Source organism: Coenobita brevimanus, chromosome 60 (assembly GCF_032717465.1).
Source record: "Coenobita brevimanus isolate Jiangsu-jjx chromosome 60, ASM3271746v2, whole genome shotgun sequence".
Taxonomy (NCBI): Eukaryota; Metazoa; Arthropoda; class Malacostraca; order Decapoda; family Coenobitidae; genus Coenobita; species Coenobita brevimanus.
In genome coordinates, this window is record NC_137013.1 from 37719252 (window position 1) to 37745477 (window position 26226).

General features: G+C 41.6%; 1 protein-coding gene across 1 annotated transcript; it reads right to left on the reverse strand.

Annotated features, from left to right (window-relative positions):
- Positions 1 to 262: 262 nt before the first annotated feature.
- Taf8 (TBP-associated factor 8) lies at positions 263 to 25694 on the reverse strand. The gene is made up of 7 exons (XM_080274877.1): positions 25526 to 25694; positions 21499 to 21676; positions 16969 to 17090; positions 12651 to 12805; positions 10788 to 10945; positions 4053 to 4180; positions 263 to 397 (listed from the first exon to the last, which is right to left on the reverse strand). Exons 1-7 carry the CDS (start codon positions 25526 to 25528, stop codon positions 302 to 304), a joined length of 840 nt encoding a protein of 279 aa, XP_080131003.1. The 5' UTR covers positions 25529 to 25694; the 3' UTR covers positions 263 to 301.
- Positions 25695 to 26226: the final 532 nt, after the last annotated feature.

Consider the following 26226-nt stretch of genomic DNA (forward strand, 5'->3'; position numbering starts at 1 on the left):
AATCAGAGAAATGGTTTACAGCCATGGTTTTAGTATGATTATGTTCATTATGTAATGAGTTTTGTGTTTAATAACCCCCCCCACACAAAAAAAAATGGGGGGTTGTCATGTAGCATACCTTTCTTTAATTTGTGTTTTTCCTATATAAAAAAAATTGACAAAAATTGGGGATTACTTATGACCAGTTTTTTGGTCCAACAAATGGATCAGACTGTCATATGAACAGATCACCCAGATACCTATGGGCTATTTAAATATTGGAGACTTGGGTCTCTTGGGCATTGGTTGTTTCATGCAGGTCTCACTTTTTGACCTTAGGTTTGCGTGGCATCTTCACGGGACGCAGGTAAGGATTATCTAGCTCAGCCTCTTGGGAGTCATTCAGTTTGTCCTTCTCCTGAAACAAAGATGTACACATGAAAAATTTGGATATCTATATCTCTGTCTATCTGTCCATACACACACCTCTCTCTCTCTATGTAAGTGGGGGCACTCACTATCCACTCACTCAATATAGTGCTGCTCTCGAGTGAGTGCCCTTTCCTCTCTTCCTTCTTTCCTTACTTTCTCTTCTGTCTTTCTTTCCTTTGTTCTTATCTTTTCCTTCTGGTTAGTGGTGACTCTACAAAGAGTGACAAGCCAAATGGTTTCCTGTACAATCCATTTACTATGCTGAGTGGTAAACATATAATCAAATGAAAGAAAAGCATTTGGGAGTTGAATGCTAATCACTAGCAAGAATACTGTATGCTGTTGGCCAAGTTCAGGATTTTGGCCATATCTTGATACCCTGCAGGTTTCATGTTGACAGCTCAAGCTGTTCATGAGATATAATGGTGCTAAAGGTGGGAGATAAAAACTAGTAGACCTTTGGCAGCCATTTGGGTGACCTTGACCTTGACCCTGAGTGCCCATTTTTTAACTTGGCCAAGATTTTGGTCATATCTTGATACCTTGAAGGTTTCATGTTGACAGCTCATGAGATATACTGTAATGGAAACACACACACACACACACACACACACACACACACACACACACACACACACACACACACACACACAGAGGTGAGCAAAAACATTATCGCTCCAGCTGGAAAAGGCGGGCGATAACCTTAGTGCCTCGTGGTTTAGTGGGTAATTAAGGTGCTCCAATCGGACTGAGCCTGTGTAGGTTTATATCCATGAGGTGGTTGGGGTTTATTGCTCACGTAATGCCAAACAGGGATGAGTGAGGTTGGGCACTCTCATCTTAAATGTCAGCACCAACTTGCTTAGCCCTGGGGCAACACAGGATAGTACATGGTTTCTGCCTGGTGTACAGGAAACCATTTGGCTTGTCACTAATGTAGAGTCACTGGTAGACAGAAGGAAGAGGAAAGAAAGACAGAATAGCAAGGAAGGAAAGAAGGAAGGATGAGACGAATGGGCAGTCACCCGAGAGCAACACTACGTCGAGTGACTGGATAGTTAGTGCCCCCACCTACCACTAATGACAGTAAATTACTTACAAGAAAAATATCTATGAAATTCTTGAATTTGGGTGATATCTTTTTTCTATATACTTTCATTTGTCATCATCATCCGAACCTCCTTTCCCACTCTAGGGCAAGGTGAGGAGTAGCATGTCCAGACAGCCTAAGTTCGCCCAATCCAATGGGCCATGCTTCCATTCACTCATCATTCAAACCTCTGGAATCCTAGCTCTATCTGATAAACCAAAAATGTTCACCACATTCTGTAGCTTCACATAAACATATCCGATAGAGTCAATCCAGGTGCTGTCACGTTAAAAGGAGATGCCAAATCCCTGATCATGCACTTCTTCTCACAACACTCATCCAGCCAGCTCGATCTCTTGTAAGTCCCCTAGCCTCAATGACTTCCATACCTCTCTTCCGCACACACTCATCCACCATATCTTTCCATCTTCTCTTTGGCCTACCTCGCCTCCATCCTCCTTCAGATTTGCTCAGATATACCTTTTTTATCACTCTATTGTTATCCATTCTCTCCACATGACCATACCATCTCAGTACACTCTTTTCAATTCTGGTGTCCACAGACTTCCTCACTCCACATCTTTCACAGATCACATTATTTCATATCCTATCGACTCTCTGTACTCCACATACAGTACATTCCTCAGCAGTCCCACACCCACTGCTCTTACTCTTGACTTTTCATTTTCCTGCCATACCATAGTCTCACATCCATATGTTAAAGTTGGCTCTAACACTCCTTTATGTAAGCCTTGCACAGCTGCAACACTCAAGCCTCTGTTTCTAATCAAGGCCTTCATAGCACCAGCTACTTTCCTTCCTTGTGTCACTCTACTTTCCACTTCTTTTGCACATTTTCCTCTCTTTCCTATCACTATAACCAAGTATTTGAACTCTCACCAATTCCAATCTCTCTCCACTCACAGTAACATCACACTGGGATTCACCTTCTCTCTCAGTAACCATCACTTTACTCTTTTCTACATTTACCCTCAAGGGACGACACTCACAGACATTAGCAAAAATCTGCACTAGTTTACCAAGTTTTTGTGCGGTATCTGCAAGTAGTTATGCATCATCAGCACAAAACAAAATAGAGATATTACATCCATCACCATTCAGTACCAATGCCATCCCACTCTCCATTACTCGTTTTTTACCTCCCTCATCACCCAACCCATATATGTATTGAACAACCACAGAGACATCACACACCCCTGTTGCATGCCCACACCGATCATGAACCATTCACTTTGATGCCCATTTACCCTTAGACATGCTTCATTACCATTATAAAAACTCTTGGTGGCACATAGCAGCTTACCATCTACACCATACATGTGCAATACCTTCCACAATCCTTCTCTGTCTACTTTGTCGTATGCTTTTTCCGGATCCATGAATGCCATAAACACCTTATGGTCCTTCTCACAAGCCTTCTCCACTGTCCGTCTTACCAGAAATATTTGATCCACACATCCTCTACCACTTCTAAAGCTACCCTGCTCATCACTCACTGGGACTTCTGATATCTCTATTACTTTCTCTCTAATAATTCTTCCATATACCTTCCCTACCATACTGAATAAACTTATGCCACAATAATTCTTGCACTCACTTCACTCACCTTTATTTTTGTACAGGGGTACAATCACAGCCTTTTTCCACTCTGCAGGCAAAGATTCACTCATCCATGCCTTTTTACATATCTCCAACAAGTACTTAATTCCACTCTCTCCACTGCCCTTAATCATCTCTGCATACACCCCATCAACCTCAGCTGCTTTCCAATTTTTCAGCCGCTTCACAGCGTTCTTCTCTGTTACCAATTTTATCCATCCAGGGAAAGGCCTCTCAAACTGAAGAGGTTTGTTTAGGATATATCTATAACCCCTGCAGTTCTAAAAGTCTCTCGTAAGCTGAATATAATTGTCCGAAGATGACAAGAATAAAATGAAAAAGACATCTCTGGAGTAAAGGGGTTAACGTTACACTGCTACTTATCAAGCTCTCATACTGAAGGGCTTAATGAAGGCTACATCAAATCCTCCAGTCAAAAAGTCTCCTGTAAGCTAAGGTATATTTTGTCTGACAGATGCAACTTTAAAATAATAATACACCACATAACTGAAAGGGTTAATTCCCTAAATCCTGTTCTGTACAGTATTTTCATTTTATGAAGCTTAATCTCAAATGTTTTTATTCAAGTTAGGAAGGACCTCTGGGAGTGAAGAAGTTAAGGAAGGCTACATCAAACTCCTCCAACTCACTTTCTCTCTCACTTAAAAAAAAATAAATGTAGTAGACAGGTTGTTATGGCCTTGGGCTCATATGAGACAGGACCTGAGGGGCTGCAGGCTGAAGATGCTTGTCCTGCAGTCCACCATCTTTTCAAGCAGCAGGGATGGAGTCAAGATCTTTGGGGGGAACGGGGAAGGAACTGAGAGATGTTTATAACCATGCAGTTCAACCACATGGCTACAATGGTGTAACCATAAGCATGTGTCTCTCTGTAGCACCAATGAAGAGGTTGAGACCACAAAACCCTCACCTGGTCAGCTTCCTCCTGAGGCCCTCTCCTCTTTTTCCTCTTGGTACGCTCCTCCTCCTCCTCAAACACCTGGTCTCGTGGCATCAAGGCATCCAGGTATGCTTTGGGGTTTGGTGCCACTCCCACCACTGTAGAAGCAAAATAAAATGGGATGAGGTCACAAAAAAGTCATATATGTCCTTGTTAAGTATTTTGTTCTTTTTTGCTCTTAATCTTCTGAACCTGGTGACATTTTTTTCCTTTTATTCTTGCCATCTGACAATTTTACTCTTTATAAAGACTGTAGTGGTGATGGGACTTATAATGGCCATATGTATTCCCTTTGGAAAATTCTCCCCGACAGAGACTTAAATTATATCAGCAGCTAACAAAAAAACAACTATCACAGTACACCCATACCCCACTATCCGGTAGTGCTGTGTACCAGCAGGAGTGTTCGGTCAGCGAGTATGTCGGATACTGAAGCAATTTTCCCCATCAGATACTGAAGAAAGGCCAGAGATGTGTTCCAGGCCCAAAACTAAACTCTCATATACCGTATTCAATCAACAGAGACTGACAAAAAACAGCATAGACAATGTTATTATCCTCATAAACAGTACTACTGTACTGCTAAAAAAAAACTGGACATCGACATATCATACAAACATGTTATGGCAATTTACTGATGACAAATAAAAAGTCTATGTACTGTACAGAAAACATACTTTCCTACTAGGCTGTAGCCAGGGAGTGTTGAGCTGGCTCAGCTGTTGCCAGGGAATGTGGAGCTGGCTCAGCTGTTACCAGGGAATGTGGACCTGGCTCAGCTGTTGCCAGGGAGTGTTGGCCTGGCTCAGTTGTTGCCAGGGAGTGTTGGCCTGGCTCAGTTGTTGCCAGGGAGTGCTGGCCTGGCTCAGCTGTTGCCTGGGAGTGTTGGCCTGGCTCAGCTGTTGCCTGGGAGTGTTGGCCTGGCTCAGTTGTTGCCTGGAGAGGTGGACCTGACAGTTGAATCACATCCAGCTTCACTGCCAGAATGGTGGTCTTGTGGGGCCTCTTGGCAGCAGACATGTCAAAGGTCGAAGATGAAGCTGGATGTTTTGGCATGGTGGTGGTGATGGCAATGCAGCACACAGCGATGCAGGAAGGTCAAGTGGTGGGAAATGCGGAGGGCTAGTGCGTTCGGCGACAGACACAGTGAAAGTGGACGTGTGAAACAGGCAGTGCAGGCAATGTGCCATGCGGTGGTGGCCAGGGGAAGGACACACCTGGCAGCAGCACGCTGTTTTGGACACGCATTTCAAACCCGGGGGTGGGATGTCGGACTAGTGAGGCAACGGATGTTCAGATTGTTGGAATGTTTACCTATTACTTTAGTTCAGTCTAGCAATGCATCGGACATCGGGGTATGGGTATACTGACCGGGTAAGTCCAATGTTCTAACTATCTATTTATTGCCAGACGCCTCAATCCCATTTGGGGTGGCCACAAACAAATCGCCTCCACGTTGCCCTGTCCCCAGCCATTTCACTGCCCTGCTCCCAACTCACACCACCCTCTCTCATATACCTCTCCACCCCATCCCTCCATCTCATCCTCGGCCTCCCCCTCCCTCTTCCCCCCTCCACCTCACTCACATACACTCTCTTCGTCAGTCTTTCACCCTCCATCCTCTCCACATGGCCAAACCACCTCAGTGTGTTCCTCCTAACGCTTCCTATCACATCCACATCCACACCACAATGCTCCTTTACATCCTCATTCGTCAGCCCGACTCTTCATGTGACTCCACAGGCTCCTCTTAAATAACTCATTTCCACTGCTCTCACTCTTGACTTGTGTCCTTCCAACAACGTCCAAGCTTCACTTCCATACGTTGCAGTTGGTATCACAATACTGTCATGTAGTAACTTTTTCACTTCCATGCTCACTTCCCTGTTTCTTATCACTGCTTTCAAAGAATGTTAACTACAGAAAAATTTCCAATTCAAGTTCCAATGTTAAATCAAATCAAATACTATAATGTTATGATTCCTCTTAATGAATCCTTAACCCCTAACTGGCCACTGGCATCAAACGACGTTTTATTGGAGCATGGCCCATGGCATCGATACAGCGTGACCTATAAAAAACTGCAAACAATTTTGGGAAGGAAATGAAGGTCTGGGAGATGTTGACACAGACTTACTCTAGCCTTTAAACAACACAAACAGCCAGTACATCTCATGAATCATTCATGAGTGAATGTCAGTCTTTTGCTCCTCTCAAGTGTTAGTGTAAGTAAGAATAAGAAAGCAAGAAAAGAAAGAATGTGTGTTTCCCAGACAGTAATGTTTTATCAAAGTTTGCTTTTGACCTGGGAAGGGAGGGGAGAGAGATAAGCATTCCTCTCACTTCCTAGCTCTCCCTACTAAATCCCCAACCCTACAGTATAAAAGATAAGTTATTTTTTCCTTTCCTTATTTTATTTGTGTCATTATTTCTTTTATTGTACTGTTTTCCTCTTATTTGCTTGTATTTGCAGGAAAAATATTCATATTCCTTGTTTACTGAACTTACAACTTCAGCTTACAACCTCACCAACCACTTACCCCTCCTCTCCCAGCCCAGCATGCTTATCTCTGGCATTTATTGTTTTTATGACAACAAGGGTTGTCCCTACACAGCTGCACCCATTATCTTTCTCCTCTCTTTCTTAAACGACCCAGAGTATAAAAAAAAAAAAAAAAAATACGGGAATAAACATTATAAACGTAAAATAGAGGGAAGACATTCATAATACCCACCCCCCTGCCCTTAAGGGTCTCGGGAACTGGTATTGTTTTTACTCGGCTTGTCTGTTTGTTTGTTTGTTTGTCCGTCTGTCTGTTAACATCTTTACGTGAAAACTACAGGTGCAATTTTAACTAAAATTACAGGGATGATGAGCTATGACCTTTTGATCACCTGATTAAATTTTAGGCCAAATTGGGCGAAGCCCAGATGTAGGCCCAAAAAAAGGGGAGGGGGGAAACATTTTTTCACCATAACTCCTTTCAAATTTTTCATATCGACATGAAACCAAAACCTAAAGGTGCATCTTTCAAATCTGCATCCTATAACATGCCTCATTACATCAGGGGGGGTAATCCCCTAGTTAGTGGTAGGGGGGTCAATGTCAGGTGGGTCAGGCCTAAAGTTTCAAATGGGCATTAAATTGTCAATTTTCATCTGATTTACTCCAAATCTGATATGTGACATCTTTGACAAGATATCCTGTCGTGCTTATACGTCAGCACTAAAATGACTGCCAGGGATGGGTTTGCTGTGCCTTGGCAATGCTTCTTTTTTATTTTATTTTTATTTATCTATCTACTGTATCTACAGTATATATCTATTGCCAGATGCCTCAATCCAGTGAGGGATGGCCACAAACAAATTGCCTCCATGTCCCCCTGTCCAATGCCATGTCACTGCCTTGCTCCCAGCTCACACACCCCCTCCCTCATATCTCTCCATCTCATCCTCACACCTCCCCTCTCCCCCCCTCCACCTCACTCACATACACTCTTCTCATTAGTTTCTTGCTCTCCATCCTCTCCAAATGGCCAAACCACCTCAATGTATTTCTCCTAACACTTCCCATCACATCCATATCCACACCACAAACTTCCTTCACTTCCTCATTTGTCAGTCTGTCTCTCCACATACCTCCAAATGCTCTTCTCAAATAACTCATTTCCACTGCTGTCACTCTTGACCTATGTCCTTCCAACATGGCCCAAGCTTCATTTCCACATGTTATAGTCACTCTCACCTTAAATGTCGTGGCCAACTGCCTAGCCCCAGGCTCCTACACTCCTCTTGGGGCAATGTAGGACTGGATGATGGATGGATGGATGGATAGAGTTGATATTACAATACTGCAATGCAGTGACTTTTTTACTTCTATGCTCACTTCCCTGTTTCTTATCTATCTATCTATCTATTTATTGCCTTATGCCTTAATCCCATACAGGGTGGCCACAAACAAATCGCCTCCATGTCGCCCTGTCCCCCACCATTTCACTGCCCTGCTCCCAACTCATCCCCCCCTCTCTCATATACCACTCCACTCCATCCCTCCATCTCATCCTTGGCTTTCCCCTCTCTCTCCCCCTCTCCACCTCACTCACATACACTCTCCTCTTCAGTCTCTCATCCTCCATCCTCTCCACATGGCCAACCACCTCAGTGTGTTCCTCCTAACGCTTCCTATCACATCCACAACCACACCGCAATGTTCCTTTATATCCTCATTTGTCAGCCTGTCTCTTCATGTGACTCCACAGGCTCCTCTTAAATAACTCATTTCCACTGCTCTCACTCTTGACTTGTGTCCTTCCAACAACATCCATGCTTCACTTTCATACGTGAAAAGTAGGGTGACACAAGGAAGGAAAGTAGCTGGTGCTATGATGGCCTTGATAAGAAACAAAGGATTGAGTGTTGCAGCTGCACGAGTCTTACATGAAGGAGTCTTAGTGCCAACTTCAAAATATGAATGTAAGACTATGGTGTGGCATGAAAATGAAAAGTCAAGAGTGAGAGCAGAAGAAAAGGATTGCTGAGGAATGTATGCGGAGTACAGAGAGTGGACAGGATACAGAATAATGTGATTCGTGAAAGATGCGGAGTGAGGAAGTCTGTGGACACCAGAATCGAAGAGAGTGTACTGAAATGGTATAGTCATATGAAGAGAATGGATAACAATAGGGTGATGAAAAAGGTACAGTATATCTGAGCGAATCTGAAGGAGGGAGGAGACAAAGTAGGCCAAGGAGAAGGTGGAGGATATGGTGGATGAGTGTGTGAGAACGAGAGGTATAGAAGTTGGTGAGGCTAGGGGACTGACAAGAGGTCGAGCTGGCTGGATGAATGTTGTGAGAAGCGCATGATCAGGGATTTCGCAACCCCTTTTAATGTGACAGCATTCGGACTGACTCTATCAGATATGTTTACGTGATGCTACAAAATGTGGTGAAAGTTTTTGGCTTATCAGACAGAGCTTGGATTCCAATTTCCTGGGGCTTGAATGATAAGTTGATGGAAGCGTGGTCCATCGGACTGGGCAGACTTGGGTTGTCTGGACGTTGCTACTCCTCACCCTGCCCTAGGGTGCGCAAGGAATCCGCATGATGATGGTGATGATGATGATGATGAAAGTTTCTGGTGTATGCTAAGTAAATATCTTTCGTTGAATTTATCAACATTTACTATTACTGAGTAGTTTTTCACGGTTTAGTATCACTATTTTATTTTATAATGTTTGTAAAACAATAAATTTGAAGTGCTAAGTGAACCATTCAAGATAATGCAAAGAAAGTAATGCTTATAGTGATGCGTGGTTGGGAAATGAAGTGTGGTGAGTGGCAACATGGGTGGTGGTGCATGACAGACAGCTACAGTGACGCAAAATAAACACCAAAAATGGCATTGCTTTCACCTCTCTCTATGGCATCGTGGGAGCATCTAAACATTGACTTATGTGCTCACAGGCAAGAAGAAAGATTATGCTTTCTCATGCATGTTTTATCTTTTTAATATACAGTATGTCAGGATCAACTTGCCTAGCCCTGGGCTCCTACACTCCTCATGAGGCAACATTGGATTGGATGATGGATGGATGGATGAAATCTTATGCAGCAATATGAAAATTATTGTACTGAAAATGGGTAACTTTTGTGTGGATTGCTGCAACAGGGGTATCGCTCTTGCCACAATAGGTGCAGCCAAAAATTTAAAAAATTGCTGATTCATAAAATGTTGTTCCATCCATCTATCCATCATTCAATCCCACATTGCCCCATGAGGAGCATAGGAGCCCGGGGCTGGGCAGTTGGTCTCGACATTTAAGATGAGAGTGACCAGCCTCACTCATCCCTGAGTGGCATTACATGAGCAATCACCCCAACCACCCCTTGGATATAAACCTTCACCGGTTCAATCCGACTGGAGCGCAATAATTACCCACTAAACCACCAGGTGCCAAAATTTGGCTATATGGTTACCACCCAGCGTAGTAAATGGTTTCCTGGTGTACAGGAAACCATTTGGCTTGTCACTCAGTGTAGAGTCACCCACAGGCAGAAGTTTATATAAGGGAAAAAAAAAAAAAAAAATACAGCTTAAATCCACAAAATATGTTACACCGCAAGATTCAGAAGAATGCCACCACATGGCAGCACCTTCGGTACATGCACCCATTCACTCTGTTTCATTCCTTTCTGTGTTATTCTGGCTACTGCCTGAGAATTTTAGGTATGAATGACTTTTAGAACTGGAAAGGTTATATATAGCCTTAATATAATCCCTTCAATATGAGAGGCCTATCTTAAGTTGAATAAATTATCTGGTAGCAGCAAGAGTTAAGTACAATGATACACCCAGATTCAATGGCTTGTGGGTTGATAGCCAGTCCATTTCCTCTTATGGCATTATTGTACTGGACTGAAAAATCTCCAGTCATATCTTGGGAACTGAATCTATGCAAGGCCTTTACTACAATTGGACATTCTCACAACCAGAACACCAGGCAACATAAAACTGTTTTTCTTCAGATTCTTCTGCAACAAAACTCCAATTTAAACTCAGTTCAACATCCTCACACTTCAGTCCCACTCATTATCCTTCCAAGAATGCCATACATGACAATCTCACCATTCTTCTATCCTTTTAAGAATCCCATACTCACACATAAACTCCCCATTCATTAACATTTAAGAACACCACACTTACACATAAACTCCCGATCATCAGTCAAGAAAAGTGTTTGTGTGTCACTTGTCTTGGCGGCAAATTTGGTGAGTGCACGCTCAATGTCCCTCTTCTGAGCTGCTGCCTTCTCTCTGATGGCCTCATATTCTGTCACTGGTTGTTTGTAGGTGTGTGAGAAACTAGGGGAGGAAAAAGGTGGTAAAATCATGTTATGACTGGATAGAGTAATGCAATTTGTGAATATAGCACAGTCAAAAAACCTTAACAGCACTAGAAAGCATTCAGAGAATGCACAGTTTGCCAATACCAATAAAATTTAAAACTGACTGCTGTACTTCCTCTATCCTACCAGACAAATACTTTTATAGACTCACTGTCAATCAAAATACATCCACTGACACCAATGAAATTTATTTATTTCTACATATGGATCCAGATCCAACTCAAAATCTAATAAGCTCCTCACTGGCCCACTGCCCACCTATCCACCAGATTTCATTGAAATTGATATATACTTTTTTAGATATCTTGTACACATACACACACACACAGAGGTATACATAACCTCTTCCTTTGTTGGCAAAGGAAATTTAACCCCTTCAGTTCAATTACTTTTTCTTTTGCCCTCTTCAGACAAATTTACTAATCCTGAGATAGAATTGGAGGGGTTTTATATAACATTTGTTTAATTCTCACTCCCAGGTGGCTCTCCTCAAGTGAATAAAATCATCTATTTGTACCAAGAACAAAACAGTAGGAGTTTATGGACTGCTGGGACACTGTAGGTTTCTCTTTTAACTATTTTAAGATTAAACTTTTATTCAGCTGAGAAGAGCAACCAGACTCCAATGGATTATAATCATATGGAGAGCTGGGGCATAATTATGATCTAGCTACTTTTACCAATGGCCAAACACTAACTGTGCTCATCTCAGGGAAGAATACACTCCGAAAGGAATCAATACTGACACACAGGATTGCTGAAACATGATGATACTGGTGAGTGTTTTTCTCTTCCTGTCTCTGCCTGACATGTAACGTTAGGGATAAAATTGTCTATTAATTCATGCCTCTACTTCACAAGCAGGGTCTGCCTGTCACTTTCTTCACTGATATATCTATTCAAAGAGAACTGTCTACTGGCAGAGAACCATATAAGACTCCTCTCAGCTGAAGATCACCAATCAGCAGAGGAAACTGAAAAGCAGAAGTGAATGAGAGGCAAGTATTTCTCCAAGACTGTATATCATGCTGCAACTTGGTCTAATACAATAGCTGTCTGAAACAGGCTGCCTATACCACCCATCAAAGTAGAGCTAAGTTACAAAAACTAATTGAATCAGCAACTAGTCACACCATTCAAAGAGTAAACTAACCACAACCATTCAATGATTAACAAACCATATCCATTCATGCAGTACCAGCAACAACCACTTAAGCAACAACTAACTATAACCAATCAAGAAGAAAGTGGTATGGTAACATGTGAATGTGCTTGGTGCCACCTGTTGCAAACAGGGGGCATTATAATAAAATAATAACAGCTAATCCTATATCACCCCTTAGAGGTGTAAAAGCTCAAGGCTGGGCTAACACAGTCATGTATATTTAAGAACAGATGACCACCATACTTTCCTTTGTGGTATTACATAATAAGAAAGCCTCCAGTCACCTCTTGACGCTCAAACCTATGGAAGGCCACCAGGGCACCAAGTATGGAGGAAGTAAAAACGGTAACAGCCAATCCCGTAATGCCTCTCTGGAGGCGTAGGTGACTAAGGGCAAGTTACTGTAGTCCAGTACATTCATGAGTATATTACCAGCCTACTTCCCTTGATGGCATTACATGACTAAACCCCCCCTCCCATCATCTCATGGACATACCAATAAGTGTGAGTGTCGGGGAAGGGAGGAAGGTGGTCTGGGATGTGGAAGGGATGTGGCTTCTTGTCCCCGACCTGGAGGACACTGTGTTGCTTGAGATCCACCTGCTGTGATGGAGCAGACACTACCACACGGTTGGCACGCATCTTGTATGCCTATGTGTTGGTAATGAAGAAATTAAAATTGAGAGAATATACAGTATACTCATACAGTCAGTTCTTAATTAAGTCTATGGTGTGTATACAAAAAATGCTATTTTATGTAAAACCATTGAGGCATGTTGCTGGTCCATTGGAAACAAATAAAAATGTACTGTATATATACTGTACATATAGATACAGTTAAGTCGCCTATGGCGCATGCTTCTATGGCACAGTTTTCTATGACACGGCAAGATGCCAGACTCCCCCAAAAATGAACCACATGCATAAACTATACCTACAGTGCGGGCACGGCAATGTTCGAAACGCACCTCTTGCCTCGGAACCCCCAGCCTTACCCCTTCCACTTAAGCACTATCGTCGTCGGAGTCAGGTACGTACAGTACAGTCACTACTTGTTATACGTTGAACCGGTATGTGATAATTCGCATCAATGATAACAAAAAAAGTTACACCCCAAAATCCAATTTACGATGAATTTCGCACTCTCATGATATTGCCATAGGAAAATTTCATACGAAGCACCAGGTGCACACAAGGTGACCGTCGTTCGTCTCAGGCAAGATGGCGGCCCCGGCGTGCAGAGCACTGTTTTGGTTCAGTTGTGTCCCGCCACCCCTTCAAAGCCCTGTCTTTCCACTCGTTCACGTATGCCCCCCTACTATCGTCACCTCTCAGCCAAGCATTGTACTACAGCATACATCGTGTAGCACCAGGCCAACGTTATGCAAGTGTGATTATTGTGTTGTTGCAACGATTTACTGTATGAGTAACGCTGCCTGTATTGGTGTGAGAGTGTTTGTTTTGGTCTTGGAGACGATTTGGACCAACACAGGAAGTGATTAGGGTGGGTTGTCATTTTTGTTTGACTGATTGCTTGATTGTGTGCGTGTGTAAAGTGGGGAAAAATAGGGAAAAGTGGGGTGAAAAGAAGGACTTTCAGCGAACGTCTAGAACCAAATTGCATTTTTCCCATAGGTTTAATTATTCGTATGGAGTGGTTTTCTATGGCACGGGCTCAGTCCAGGACCAATTAGCCATGCTTTAAGTGACTTGGCTGTATATATATGCCATGAATGAAGCAGAACTGAAAGAAAATCCACGTAAAAAACGAACACAGTATGTATTTGGGGAGAAGTAAACAATGCTTCAGACCAACTAGGGCTCAAATGTTGTTTATTTCTCCCCAAATATACTGTTTTTGTTTTTTATGTGGATTTTCCTTGAAATTAATATTGTTGCTCTTAAGTTTAGAGCAGCATAACTCCCCAAATGGGTAGACTTTCCCAGAGTCCAGGAACGTAACCCCCAATATTACCATTGTTTCTTATGGGAAAATTATGTTTAAAAAACACATTTTTAACTAACGCGACCTCTCCAGGAACCTAACCCTCACGTTATTTGAGAGGTAACTGTATATTAACATCAAATAGGGTGACTCATAACAAGGGGTAACTGTAATGAACATGACAATACAAAGCAGCATCTAAGATGAGGAAAATATTTCAGCCCTTCTACTGCTGTGATTTCTCAATTCAATAAAATTGTCTGGTGTTAGCCCAAATAAAATTCTCTGGTGTGGTAGCAACAGCAGAGAAAAGATTCTGAAGCCTCTTGATTCCTAGAATTTCCCTTAGTTAAACAAGATTGTGCCTAAAAGCCATATTCTATTTGGCATATGGAGCTTCACAGCACTTCTTTAGTAATCAGTATTACAACTTACACATTCTATCTCAAATCATTGTGGCCATGCTGACCTAGACTCACTGCTGTACTCACTGGAACAGTCTGGGCTGTGGGAATCCAAAAGGAAGCAACACAAAATGTGTGGACAATCTCACATCTTTAAGAATCCAAAAGGAAGCAACACAAATGTGTGGACAATCTCACATCTTTAAGAATCCAAAAGGAAGCAACACAAATGTGTGGTCATTTTCACATCTTTTAAGATCTGCAGTATAACAAGGTGGCTTTGAGGTCTCTTTCTTATATGTGTTTAACCAAAACACTGGCATGTTACGATTCTTTTGTATGTTCATCTATCTGTCTATCTATCTTTCATATCACTTTAATATCCTTTAATAACTTACATCCATACCTCGATTTCCAGCAGTGTTGTGTACCTGTGGGAGTGTTCGGTCAGCAAGTACGTCGAATATCAAAGCAATTTTCCCAATAAGATAATGAAAAGCCTGAGATGTGTTCCAAGCCAAAACCTAAATTCCCATATGCCTTACTTTATCATTAGAGACTCTTACAGAAACACCACAGGTAATGTTATCATCCTCATAAACAATGCTGCTAAAAAAAGGGACATCAATCATCTCATGCAGGTGGGTAAGGTGGGTGGGACATGCATTGTGAGATCCTTCTGGGCAACTGACATGCAAGCAGCTGGTAATGTGCCATGAGGGGGTGGAGGTAGGGGTGGGCAGGGGGATGGTGAGGGAGACAAGTGGGGGTGGGGGAGGGTGGGGAGACTGGATGGAGACAAGCTGGAGTGGGGGAGGGAGACAATTGGGGGTGGTGGAGGGTGGGGGCAAGGTGGAGGGACACGGAGGAAGACAAGCATGGGAGGAGGAGGGCAGGGGGACAGGGAGGGAGACAAAAAAGCCAAACTGCCCCACTACCCCCCCCAACCAGTCTTACTTACTGACTCACTCACTCTCACTGACTCTCTCACTCACTCTCACTGACTCATGCTCTCACTCATTCTCACTGACTCACACTCTCACTCACTGACTGACTGACTCACTCATACTCTCAGTCACTCTCACTGACTCGCTCTCGCACTCATCCTCACTGGCTCACTCTCACCAACTCTCTCTCTCTCTCTCTCTCTCTCTCTCACACACACACACACACACACACACACACACACACACACACACACACACACACACACACACACACACAGGAGACAAGCTGGGGTGGGGGAGGGTGGGGGTACAGGGAGTTATACAACCTGGGGTGGGGGAGGGCAGGAAGACGGAGAGGGAGACATGCCTGGCAGTGCTGAGTGTGATGGGGGATGGGGGAAGATGAGAGGGGATGGAGGGAGGACAGGGAGAGCTGTGTGCACCACCACATTCCATTCATACACGCTCATTTCAAACCTAGGGAGGGGTGGAGTGTTTGGACTAGTGAATCTATGGCTGTTTGGATTGTGGGAATATTCCCCCATTTCTTTTGTTCGGTCTAGCAAGTTGTCGGTTATCGATGCGTCAGAAATCGGGCCATGGGTGTACAAGATGATATTAAGGTGCAATGCACACAATAAATTGCAAGAGAAGAGGTGTTACACAATCTGTGAAGTGGTTCAACATATCATAACTTTCTTCCATACAGCTGGTATAGTGTTTACTATAAATGTGAGAAACTGCAGAATCTGCTTTACTGGCAGCAATGGAATTTTAACATGCAATTTTTCTGATAATAATGGAAGAGTTACACCCTTCACTCCAAGATTCCTTATTTTACTCTTACTTTACCTCACTCAGCTTAGCAGAGACTTTTTCAACTAGAAGTTTGACACAACCTTCATTTACCTTTTTGCTATCAGAGTCTGACTCAAGCTGAATAAAACAGTAAGAATAAATCAATACAACATGTCACCTGATTGATGGGGTTAATAGGAAAAAAGAATACAGTATTAAAAGAGGCAACATAAAATGAGGAATTTCACATCCTTTATCCTGAATAAAATATGAAAGTGAACAAATGGCAGAAAAAAGGGATAACAACTGCAATCTGATGACATAGGTTTTAATTCTGTTCTTGCTATCTCTTGATGAGGAAAGACCTTTAGCAGTGGAGAGGTAAATAAAAAAACAACATTCAAGCTCCTAGTGCAAAAATTTCTCCTTGAAGTTAATTAATATCACCTGGAAATAGCAAGAATAAAATCAACCCTTTTCCCTTTTACTCCTATAACTCATTTTTCTATGTTGTTTCTGCTACCAACTATTTCATTTTTGCTATTTCTAGACAATTTTATTCAGCTTAAGGAAGACCTCTTCTAGTGAAAGGGTTTTCGAAGGCTGCATGTAAGCTTTCTCCAGTTTGAAGAATCTCTCTAAAGCTAAATACAACAGTCTGGTGTTAGCATGAACAAAATCTCGAATATGTCAAGGGACTGAAAACTTTAAACACCATACCTGTAGGCTGTCTAGACTGATGCCCATCTCCACCAGCGTCATAACCACATCCCCGATCACTGGCTCTGTTCGATACGCCTGCTCATAAAATGCTTTAGCACTGCGCCCAATTTCACAAATTACTGTGAGGGGGAATACCACTGTTAATCCACATAATCAAAGAAAATACTTCTCATCTTATTTTTGCTGTCTCATGGCAATGTTAATCCTTCACCTGGATTACATAATCAAGAGCAACATTAATCCATTATATTGCATGATATTTTATTCTTTTTACATAGTTCTGGGCAAATGTGGAAGGGTGCATGGAAAAGTTTGAATAGAATGAGAGAATGTTTTTGATTGGAGATATGAATGGAAAAGTAGGGAATGTCAAGGTGGATGGAGTAGTTGGAGAGTGGGGTGTGCCTGCAGAAGTGGATGAGAGTGGCAATGCTCTAGTGGACATTCGTGCAGGGAGGGGGTTGGTGATAGCCAAGACCCTCTTTAGACACAAAATGATCCACAGGTATACGGGGCAAATAAGAAGAAGGGTGGGTGGTGAACTTAATGAAGGCAATGATTGATTATGAGTGTGTGAATGACAGGAAGAGACGGTATGTAATGGATGCTAGAGCATACAGAGGTTGGGGGAGAGGACTTTCTGACCACCATGTGGTGGTGGCGAAAGTCAAGGTTCAAATACAATGGAGGAATAGAAGAAGGGAAGGACAGGAAGTAGTCTATACAAGGATGGTCGAAAGGATGTAAGAGGATGGAAAAGACAGAATATAAAAGAGACGTGGAGGAGCGATTGCATAAATATGATATGTGGAAGGTGTGTGCAAGATAATCACAGCAGAAATCTGTGCAGCATGTGAGGTGGTGTGTGGGATGAAGAGAAGATGAAAGGGGTTGCAAGGAACAGCACGGTGGAATGACGATGTGAGACAAGCTGTGGCACAAAAGAAGAAAGCATATGGTGAGTGGATGGGAAGCAGGGGCATGGAGGATGCTGAGAGACAGAAGAAAGAGTTATATGTAGAGAGGAGAGAGAGGTGAAAAGATTAACATGAGAGAGTAAGAAGAGAGTTGATGAGGAATTTGGATGGAATTTGAGTGTAAAGTAGAGGGAATGTAAGAAAATGTTCTGGAAAGAGGTAAAGAGAGTAAGACAGGGTGATAAAGAAGTCAGTCGGGGAGTGAAAGATAAAAATTGGTAAACTGCTAGTGGAGAAGGGAGAAAAAGCGAACAGATGGACAGAACACTTTCAAGAACTGTTAAACAAAGAGAATGAAAGTGATGCAAGGATGAAGTGGCTGGGGAATGGCTAGGAGAAGGGGGGAGGTGAGAAGACAGGAAACAGAAGTAGTGGAAGCAATGAAGTACCGGTAAGTCAAAATGAGGAAAGACCCAGGAATTGATGGAGTGTGTGGTGAAATGCTGAAGCTTGGGGGAGAAATAGTAGTAAAATGGATACGGAAGATGTGCAGATTGGCCTGGGAGGACGGTAGAGTCCCGGAGGATTGGAAGTCAGGTATAATTATTCCCCTGTGCAAAGGAAAAGGGGAAAAGGAAGTGTGTGGTAATCATCTTAGTGTAAAAGTATATGGTAAGATACTTATTGACTGAGTTAGGGAAATAACAGAGGAATTAGTTGATGAAGAACAGGGAGGTTTATGAAGGGAAGAGATTGCATAGATTAGATATTCATTCTTAGGTCTTTAGTGGAAAAGTTTCTAGAGAAGGGAAACAGGTTGTACGCAGCCTTCATGGATTTGGAGAAACCATATGACAGGATGGATAGACAAGTAATATGGAAAATACCAAACATATATGGTGTAAACAGGAAGTTGTTGAATGCCGTGATGAGCACATATGAGGGGGCTAAGGCTGCAGTGCATGTGGATGGTGAATTGAGAAAATATTTCTATTTGAATGTTGGATGAGACAGAGACATGTCATATCCCCATGGCTGTTCAAACTGTATATGGATGGGGTTATAAAAGAGATACAAGGTAGGGCAGAGGATGCTGGAGCAGCTTTAAGGAGAGAGGGCAACGTTTGGAAACCCTGTACTGTTGTTTGCAGATGATACTGTATTGTTAAATGAAGACGATGGGGAACTGCAAGGCTTGATGAATGAGTTTGGAAGAGTGTGTAAGAAATGGAATCTAAAGGTGACTGTAAGGAAGAGTAATGTTATGGTCTTTGTGAGAAATGAAGTCACTAGATGTACGATGATGCTGGATGATGAGGAAATGGAAAACGTAAGTGCATTTAAGTAATTGGGTCGTGTGAAGAGTAAGGACGGAAGTTTGGAGAGTGAAGTGCTTGAAAGGGTACAGCAAGGAAGAAAGGTTGCTGGTTCTTTGACAGCAGAGATGTGAAACAGGGAAGTAAGCATGGAAGTAAAAAAATTGCTGCATGGTCATGTGGAGAGGATGGAGGGTGAAAGACTGACGAAGAGAGTGTATGTGAGTGAGGTGGAGGGGGGAAGAGGGAGGGGGAGGCCAAGGATGAGATGGAGGGATGGGGTGGAGAGGTATATGAGAGAGGGGGGTGTGAGTTGGGAGCAGGGCAGTGAAATGGCGGGTGACAGGGCGACTTGGAGGCGATTTGTTTGTGGCCACCCCAAACGGGATTGAGGCGTCTGGCAATAGATAGATAGATAGATAGATGACAGTACTGTATTGTGGTACCAACTTTAATGCATGGAAGTGAAGCTTGGACCTTGTTAGAATGACATAAATCAAGAGTGAGAGCAGAGGAAATGAGGTATTAGAGAGGAGCATGTGGAGTTACATGGAATGACAAACTGGCAAATGAGGAAGTGAAGGAACGTTGTGGTGTGGATGTGATAGAAAGCATTAAGAGAAGTACATTGAGGTGGTTTGGCCATATGGAGAGGTTGAAGAGAGAGAGAGACTAACAAGGTGAGTGTATGTGAGTGTGGTGGAGGGGGGAAAAGGGATAGGAAGGCCAAGGATGAGATGGAGGGATGGAGTGGAGAAGTATATGAGGAGAATGTGAGCTGGGAGCAGGGCGGTGAAATTGCCGGGGACCGGGCGACATGGAGGCAATCTGTTTGTGGTCACCCCATACAGGATTAAGGTGTCTGGCAACAGATAGGTAAATTATTTCCCTCAATCATAAATTTTTCATTCTGTTCTTTTCACAGCAAATGTTACATCCATAATCAGATTATCTTTCTTATTAGATTCTTGGTACCTTCATATGGTTATGCAGTACAGAATTCAGTTTGGAAAAACTATCTAAACAAAAAACCATTTGACTTTTCATTCAGTACAGACAGTGTACTGAAAGAATTTTTGGAGACAGCTATAAACTCCTTCACTACCAGATATCCTAAGTTAAATAAAATAATTTAAAGTTTCCATGAATAAAATCTAAAGATATCCTTGTACTGAATGGGTTCCATCACACAGCTGTGCTACGGATTTCCCCACACTTTTAACTCCTCGAATACAGTGACTTCCTTTCACCGTTGACGAGTTTATTCAACTCTGGGAAGAAATGTATCTAACTCCTCCAGTCTGAAAAATTTCTCCTAAACAGAACAACCTCATCTTCATGTAACAAGACTTTAAAGAAAAATACATCACTGAGGTGAAGTGGTTGCAAGTGTACTGTCTTGGGAAGATGAAGATGGATAAGAACTCACTCTCGTGGTCTCCAGGGATACACATTATTTCATATCATGATTAAATATACAGTAATTACATGGCTACTGTAGAAAGTTATATGAAACACTTCACTTAAAAAACAACTGAACTCTCTCAGGTTCCTATGACCTACTCTTGGCTAAATATAATCATCTTGTGTTGGCTGGAATAAAACACTGAGAGTTATTTCTGCCATAAGAGGGTTATTGATAGTATTAGAGTTCTCAGGCTCCTGTGACTCACTCAGCTGAATAAAATAGTTTGGTGTTAGCTGGAATTAAATAGATGAGATGCAAGCACTAGACGATAAATAAATTAACACAACTTAAAACCACGTACTAAATAAATATACGGTATATTTCCTTCATGATGACAGTGACATCTTAATTTGACTGACAAATAATTCTGTTCTGCTAAGAAGACACCCTCTTTGAAATGCAATTAATGGTGTTTGTTTTTAACATCATCACTCACAACTGTCTCTTGTAAGCTGAGCAAAACTCTCTGACAAAAGAAGTAATAAAACATACTTTTTGGCATCATAGTAATGGTATTGGATAAAAAACAACCAAAGTTCTTCCATTTGGTGATTTAAACTGTATTTTGTTTAATTTTGATCCTTCCAGACAACTGTATTAATCTCATGAAAGTTCTCTCATGCTGAAAGTACAGTAAGTTGACAAAGGCTATACAGGTATTTAGCTCTCCATTTCAAAATTTTTCTCCTAAACAGAATAAGCTAAAGTGGCCTGGTAATGGCAGGAATAAAGCATATACATCATCACCACCCTATTGTTCCTTCTACCTAAGGAGAACGGAGGGGAGAAGTCAAGAAAAAAACTGTCTCCATCACAATCAACTCACAGGCCTGCAGCAGTTCAGTCAGTGTTCCAAGGGCAGGCTTCTGAAATGCATGGAAGCCAGCCTCCTGTAGCACCCCCGCCACTGCTGAGGCCAAAGTCTTGCGGCGAGGGTCTATGCTAGCACCACCCTCTGTGCTACCCGCAGGAATACCTGTACCAGCCATGCTTGACCCAGGGTTCTGTGGGTATGGCTTCAGTTTAGAATTACAATAACGTCCATGAAAGTACAGTATGGTACAGTAATGTATTATACAGTCAGTTCTCAGGATGTGTGCATGTCGAACACTAGTGCAAATAAGACATGCTTCTGGCTCATGAATGAGAGTTCATTTTCATTTTTGTTTATAAAAGCTCCAACATGTTTCCATCAGCCTTGGTCACTTAATGGTGCATATCTGACATCAAGTGGCAAATCATGAGCAACTTCAGTGAAGACAGTGTGTCACTGGAAAAGTAACATAATAACAAAACTGAGAAATAACTGTATCTGTTATCACAATCAGATGAAAGGAAAAAAGCAGGAATACTGGTGCCTAATACACAAACTGCTCCTCAGTTCTGATCTGTACAGTATATTCAACACAAGCAGATAACATACTTCTGTGCAAAGACAGCACAGCACAACAAAGATATTGTACAATGAACAACAGAGCTTACTAAAGTAGGAGCTCATTGATTAATATTTTCATCCTAGTAATATTAAAAAGGCATCAGTTACTATAACAAGTAGGCTAACAGAAAATTTCAATGACAGGAATACCTTAATGTATATCTTCATCAGGGTCATTCCATGAAGATGTCAACCTTTTGTGTCAAAATCAGAAATGCTTAAAAGTATATAAATTATAAATCATTTTAAAACTTAATCATTAAATTTTAAGAATCTGAAGAGAAAAAGAGACTAAACTGTCAACTATGGGAGCTGCATAAAAAATTGTCATATTATGTCACCGAAGAAAAATCAACGCTGAATTTAGCAGTTTTCATAACATCAATGACCAGAGTATGTTACTGTTTGAAATGCTGACATTGTGTATAACTGAAAATGCGTCTATTTGAGTTGTGATTGACATACAGTTGTTTACATATATGTTGTGGTCAGAATGTAGCATGACCTTAAAATGGAAGTGTTTCAGGAGTAATGTGTCTCATGTTTTTTCCCCATTTTTCCCATACACAGCTAACAAACTGGAGAATACCAACATAACTTTACATTATAAATAGGCATCCCAAGGCCTTAATAATGTAACGTTGGGATACTTTGAAACAAACCCCGGTAAGCCATATGGTCCCTCACACACATTACATGCCCACTGTGAGGAACGTTCCCGGAAAATTATGTAATGTTTCTCATGCACACCTTTGAACAAAAAATCAAAGTAGCTGCACTGAAGTTCAATGATAAAACCCCTGTGTTTGTAATTTTGTATGTTACCTTTAAGTTTTTATTCTTTCCAGACAGTAAATTGATTTTGCCTGGTACCTGGTGAGCATGCTTTACCATCATGTCTCCAATGACTCCAACCGCTGGGTCGTCTGTGACTATTTACACAGCAATTGTTCATTATGTCACAGATGGACAGATTGCTACAAAGCCATTAGCAGTAATTTTAAATACTCTTGCCTTGAAGTTCAGGTGTTTAATAATGCTATTTTTGATTATTTGAATTCTGCTGGTATTCATTTTACACATGTATCATTGTGGACTGATGGGGCAGCAGCCCACTTCAAGAATAGGTATTCTATGGCAGCTCTAACCTTTTACAAAGACATCCACAACTGCACTGGTGAATGGAACTTTCAAGAAAACTATCATGGCAAGGGCCTTCATGATGGGATTGGGGTTTTACTAAAATGGAATGTCTACAGGCGAGTTTTGCAAGGTCGCTGTACAGTAAGGTCTGCTGTAGAATTTTATGAGGAGGCTGAACAAATAACAGATAAAACTGAACTCATGTATGTCTACTGAATATATAAACACTGAGAAGTCAACAGATGTAGAGATCTGGAAAAACTGTAAGGCAGCAAAATCTATTCAGCAGTGCAGGTCAGTAAAACCTCTTGGCCACCATAAAGTAGCATGGCACTGTATCATTTGACTGCAGACCAATCACCTTTTAAGCAGTGCTATCTTCAGGAGACTGGCTATGACCCACAATCTGACTCCAGTAGGCTACTAGCAGTGATAGGGAAAGCACACCATCTCTTGCAGAAATGTCAAAGTCATTCATGTCCCAGCCTGAGTCACAGAGTACTAGTGATATTGAGGCAACACAAAAACCATCCCTAGGTAACTATGTACTAGTTCATTACACTACCAAGAAGTTGTCGAAGCATTATGTTGCAGTGGTAGAATCAGTTCTGGAGCCAGGCATGTTTGAAGTTAATTAGGCTATTTAAGAAAGAGAGGCACTGACAGAATAGGTGATAGCCAGTTTCATTTTCCTGACAACCCGGACAGAGACGAGATCTCAGAGGATATGGTTGTGCAGGTATTGCCAACTCCTCATGTGTCAAGAATGACACACACATTCAAAGGGGTGAACGTTCCTTCCACAGTCAATTAGTCTAAAAGGATGAATTTTCCATCTTCGATGAGCAAGTAGTTGATCTTTAATTTTTGTGTTGTTCATATCACTGGTGGGATATAAAGGTAAGCTTATCATGTAACTTTCACATCAATTGCTGGGAACACCAGATGCTGTTGGCATCCCTACGTGTCAAGTGGGGTTGGTGGAGGATTAGTGCCCCTCCCTGTAAAACAATTAACTCTAAGCCCTTGGCCACCCCGTTTGGGATACATGGCGTCTGGCAATGAATGAATTTTTTTCAGCATATAAGTTCATACACATTACACACCTAATTACAGTATCTGAAATTCAGTCAAAATTTTGTATTTAATGCAAGCGTTATATAATAAAAAATTAGGATTCAGAGCAAAAACTTGTTAAATTTAGCGGGTATTTCCTCTGCAGATCGCCAACATGCCCTGAGACTTCTATTTTGCATACATACAGTAACCCCTCTAAGACCCGGACGACCAAGACTCGGTCACCCCAAGTCCCAGACATTTTGGGCTTGGATCCATTAGTTCAAGTCTTGGATATTCCCTAAAATATCCGGACAAAAGGCCATCTGGATGAACGTCCGAAACAATCCGGGACACCAAAAATGGCCAAAAAAAAAAACGTCAAAATGCAAAAAAAAGGGCCAATATTTGTGCGCTAGTATTGGGGGTCCAATCATGGTTCACATAACAGATGGTAGCAATACTAACATGTTGACATCACAGGAGCACTATTTTATTGTCTATTAGTGCGGTACGAGATGTGTCCGTTGTCACAGCAGCCTATGGCCGTTCTAATTACTGCTTGGAGGAGTTCCAACATCAAAGTTTCTGACAACTCAAACAGGTAATTATTATTATTTTTTTTTTTTCCACATTATGTTAGACAAAATTTTACTCAGATAATTATGGTCTAATTTTTGGTGTGGAATATTTTATGTAAAAAATTATCTTTATACATCTCAAACCCCATGTGTGTGGGACATCCAGTCAAAAAACACCCTCAAGGTGGAAGGGTTAAGACATACCTACAGTTGTTTGTTTCTGGCGTAATGGTAGAATGTTACTCAACATACTCAAGGGTGGATTTCGTTTCCCAATTCCCCAACTGGAGGGTGGGTTAGGTTAGGTTAGGTTAAGTTAGGTTAGGTTAGGTTAAGTTAGGTTGGGCTAGGTTAAATCATTAGGTAGTTAAGCTAGATTAGGTTGAGTTTAGCTAAACATCTACATTAGGACAGTCCCTTCTGCCATTACAATGACGAATAAAACGAGATGACAACACAATATAGCTAAAAGCAACGCGGAAACAGAATTAACAAACATTTACCACTCCAGAAAATAAATTTAAAAAATACAACAGAATATCAGGATGAAGAAAAGCTAATTTGGTATGGTGCTCCTACTGTCTCAGGTAAAGCGTATGTTTACCAAAACAAGATAAACTTCAAAAGAATTGTCTCACCATAGTACCGCTCACTTTTGTCTCATCCGCTAGTTAAATATTTCCCGAGTAGCTCCAGTTTTACTCCTCTTGTACGGCGTGCAAGTATTACTGGAATACATTCGGGAACTTTCTCTTTCACGGTTTAATGTTCACAGTACAACGACAAAGCTACAAAAACCCAGCACAGTTTTACATCCATTGCTGTAACGCGCTTTTTGGCTATCTCTTTCTTCGCACTGTTTTATAATTACAATGTTATTCCACAGAAAACAATACACAGATAACTTATACCTTTAGAGTGTTTTTAATATTATGATAGACTGTATACTTGAGATCAATATCTGTCAACTTGAAAAAAGCATAAATACCGTTCCGAACCTCAGATCATATACTGAGCAAACACTTTAAAAGAGACGATATATATAAATGTTGTCCTCGATATCAACTACATGAACTAGTACTATCCTTGTATATTACATAGCAACAGAATTCATAAAAAGGAAAACATGACAATCATAACGTGCCTTCATCATTTCAATACTGAAATACACCCAAAGAATGTCTCGGTTACGTCCTTTTCGTACCACATGCTTCCCTGTCAATACAGTAATTTTCCCTAACAAGGAGCAAGAAGTGTAATATTTGCATTCTTTTCAAGGTCATTATTGATGGCACAAAATAATTATCAAAGATAGGCAATGCACAAACATGCACTACAG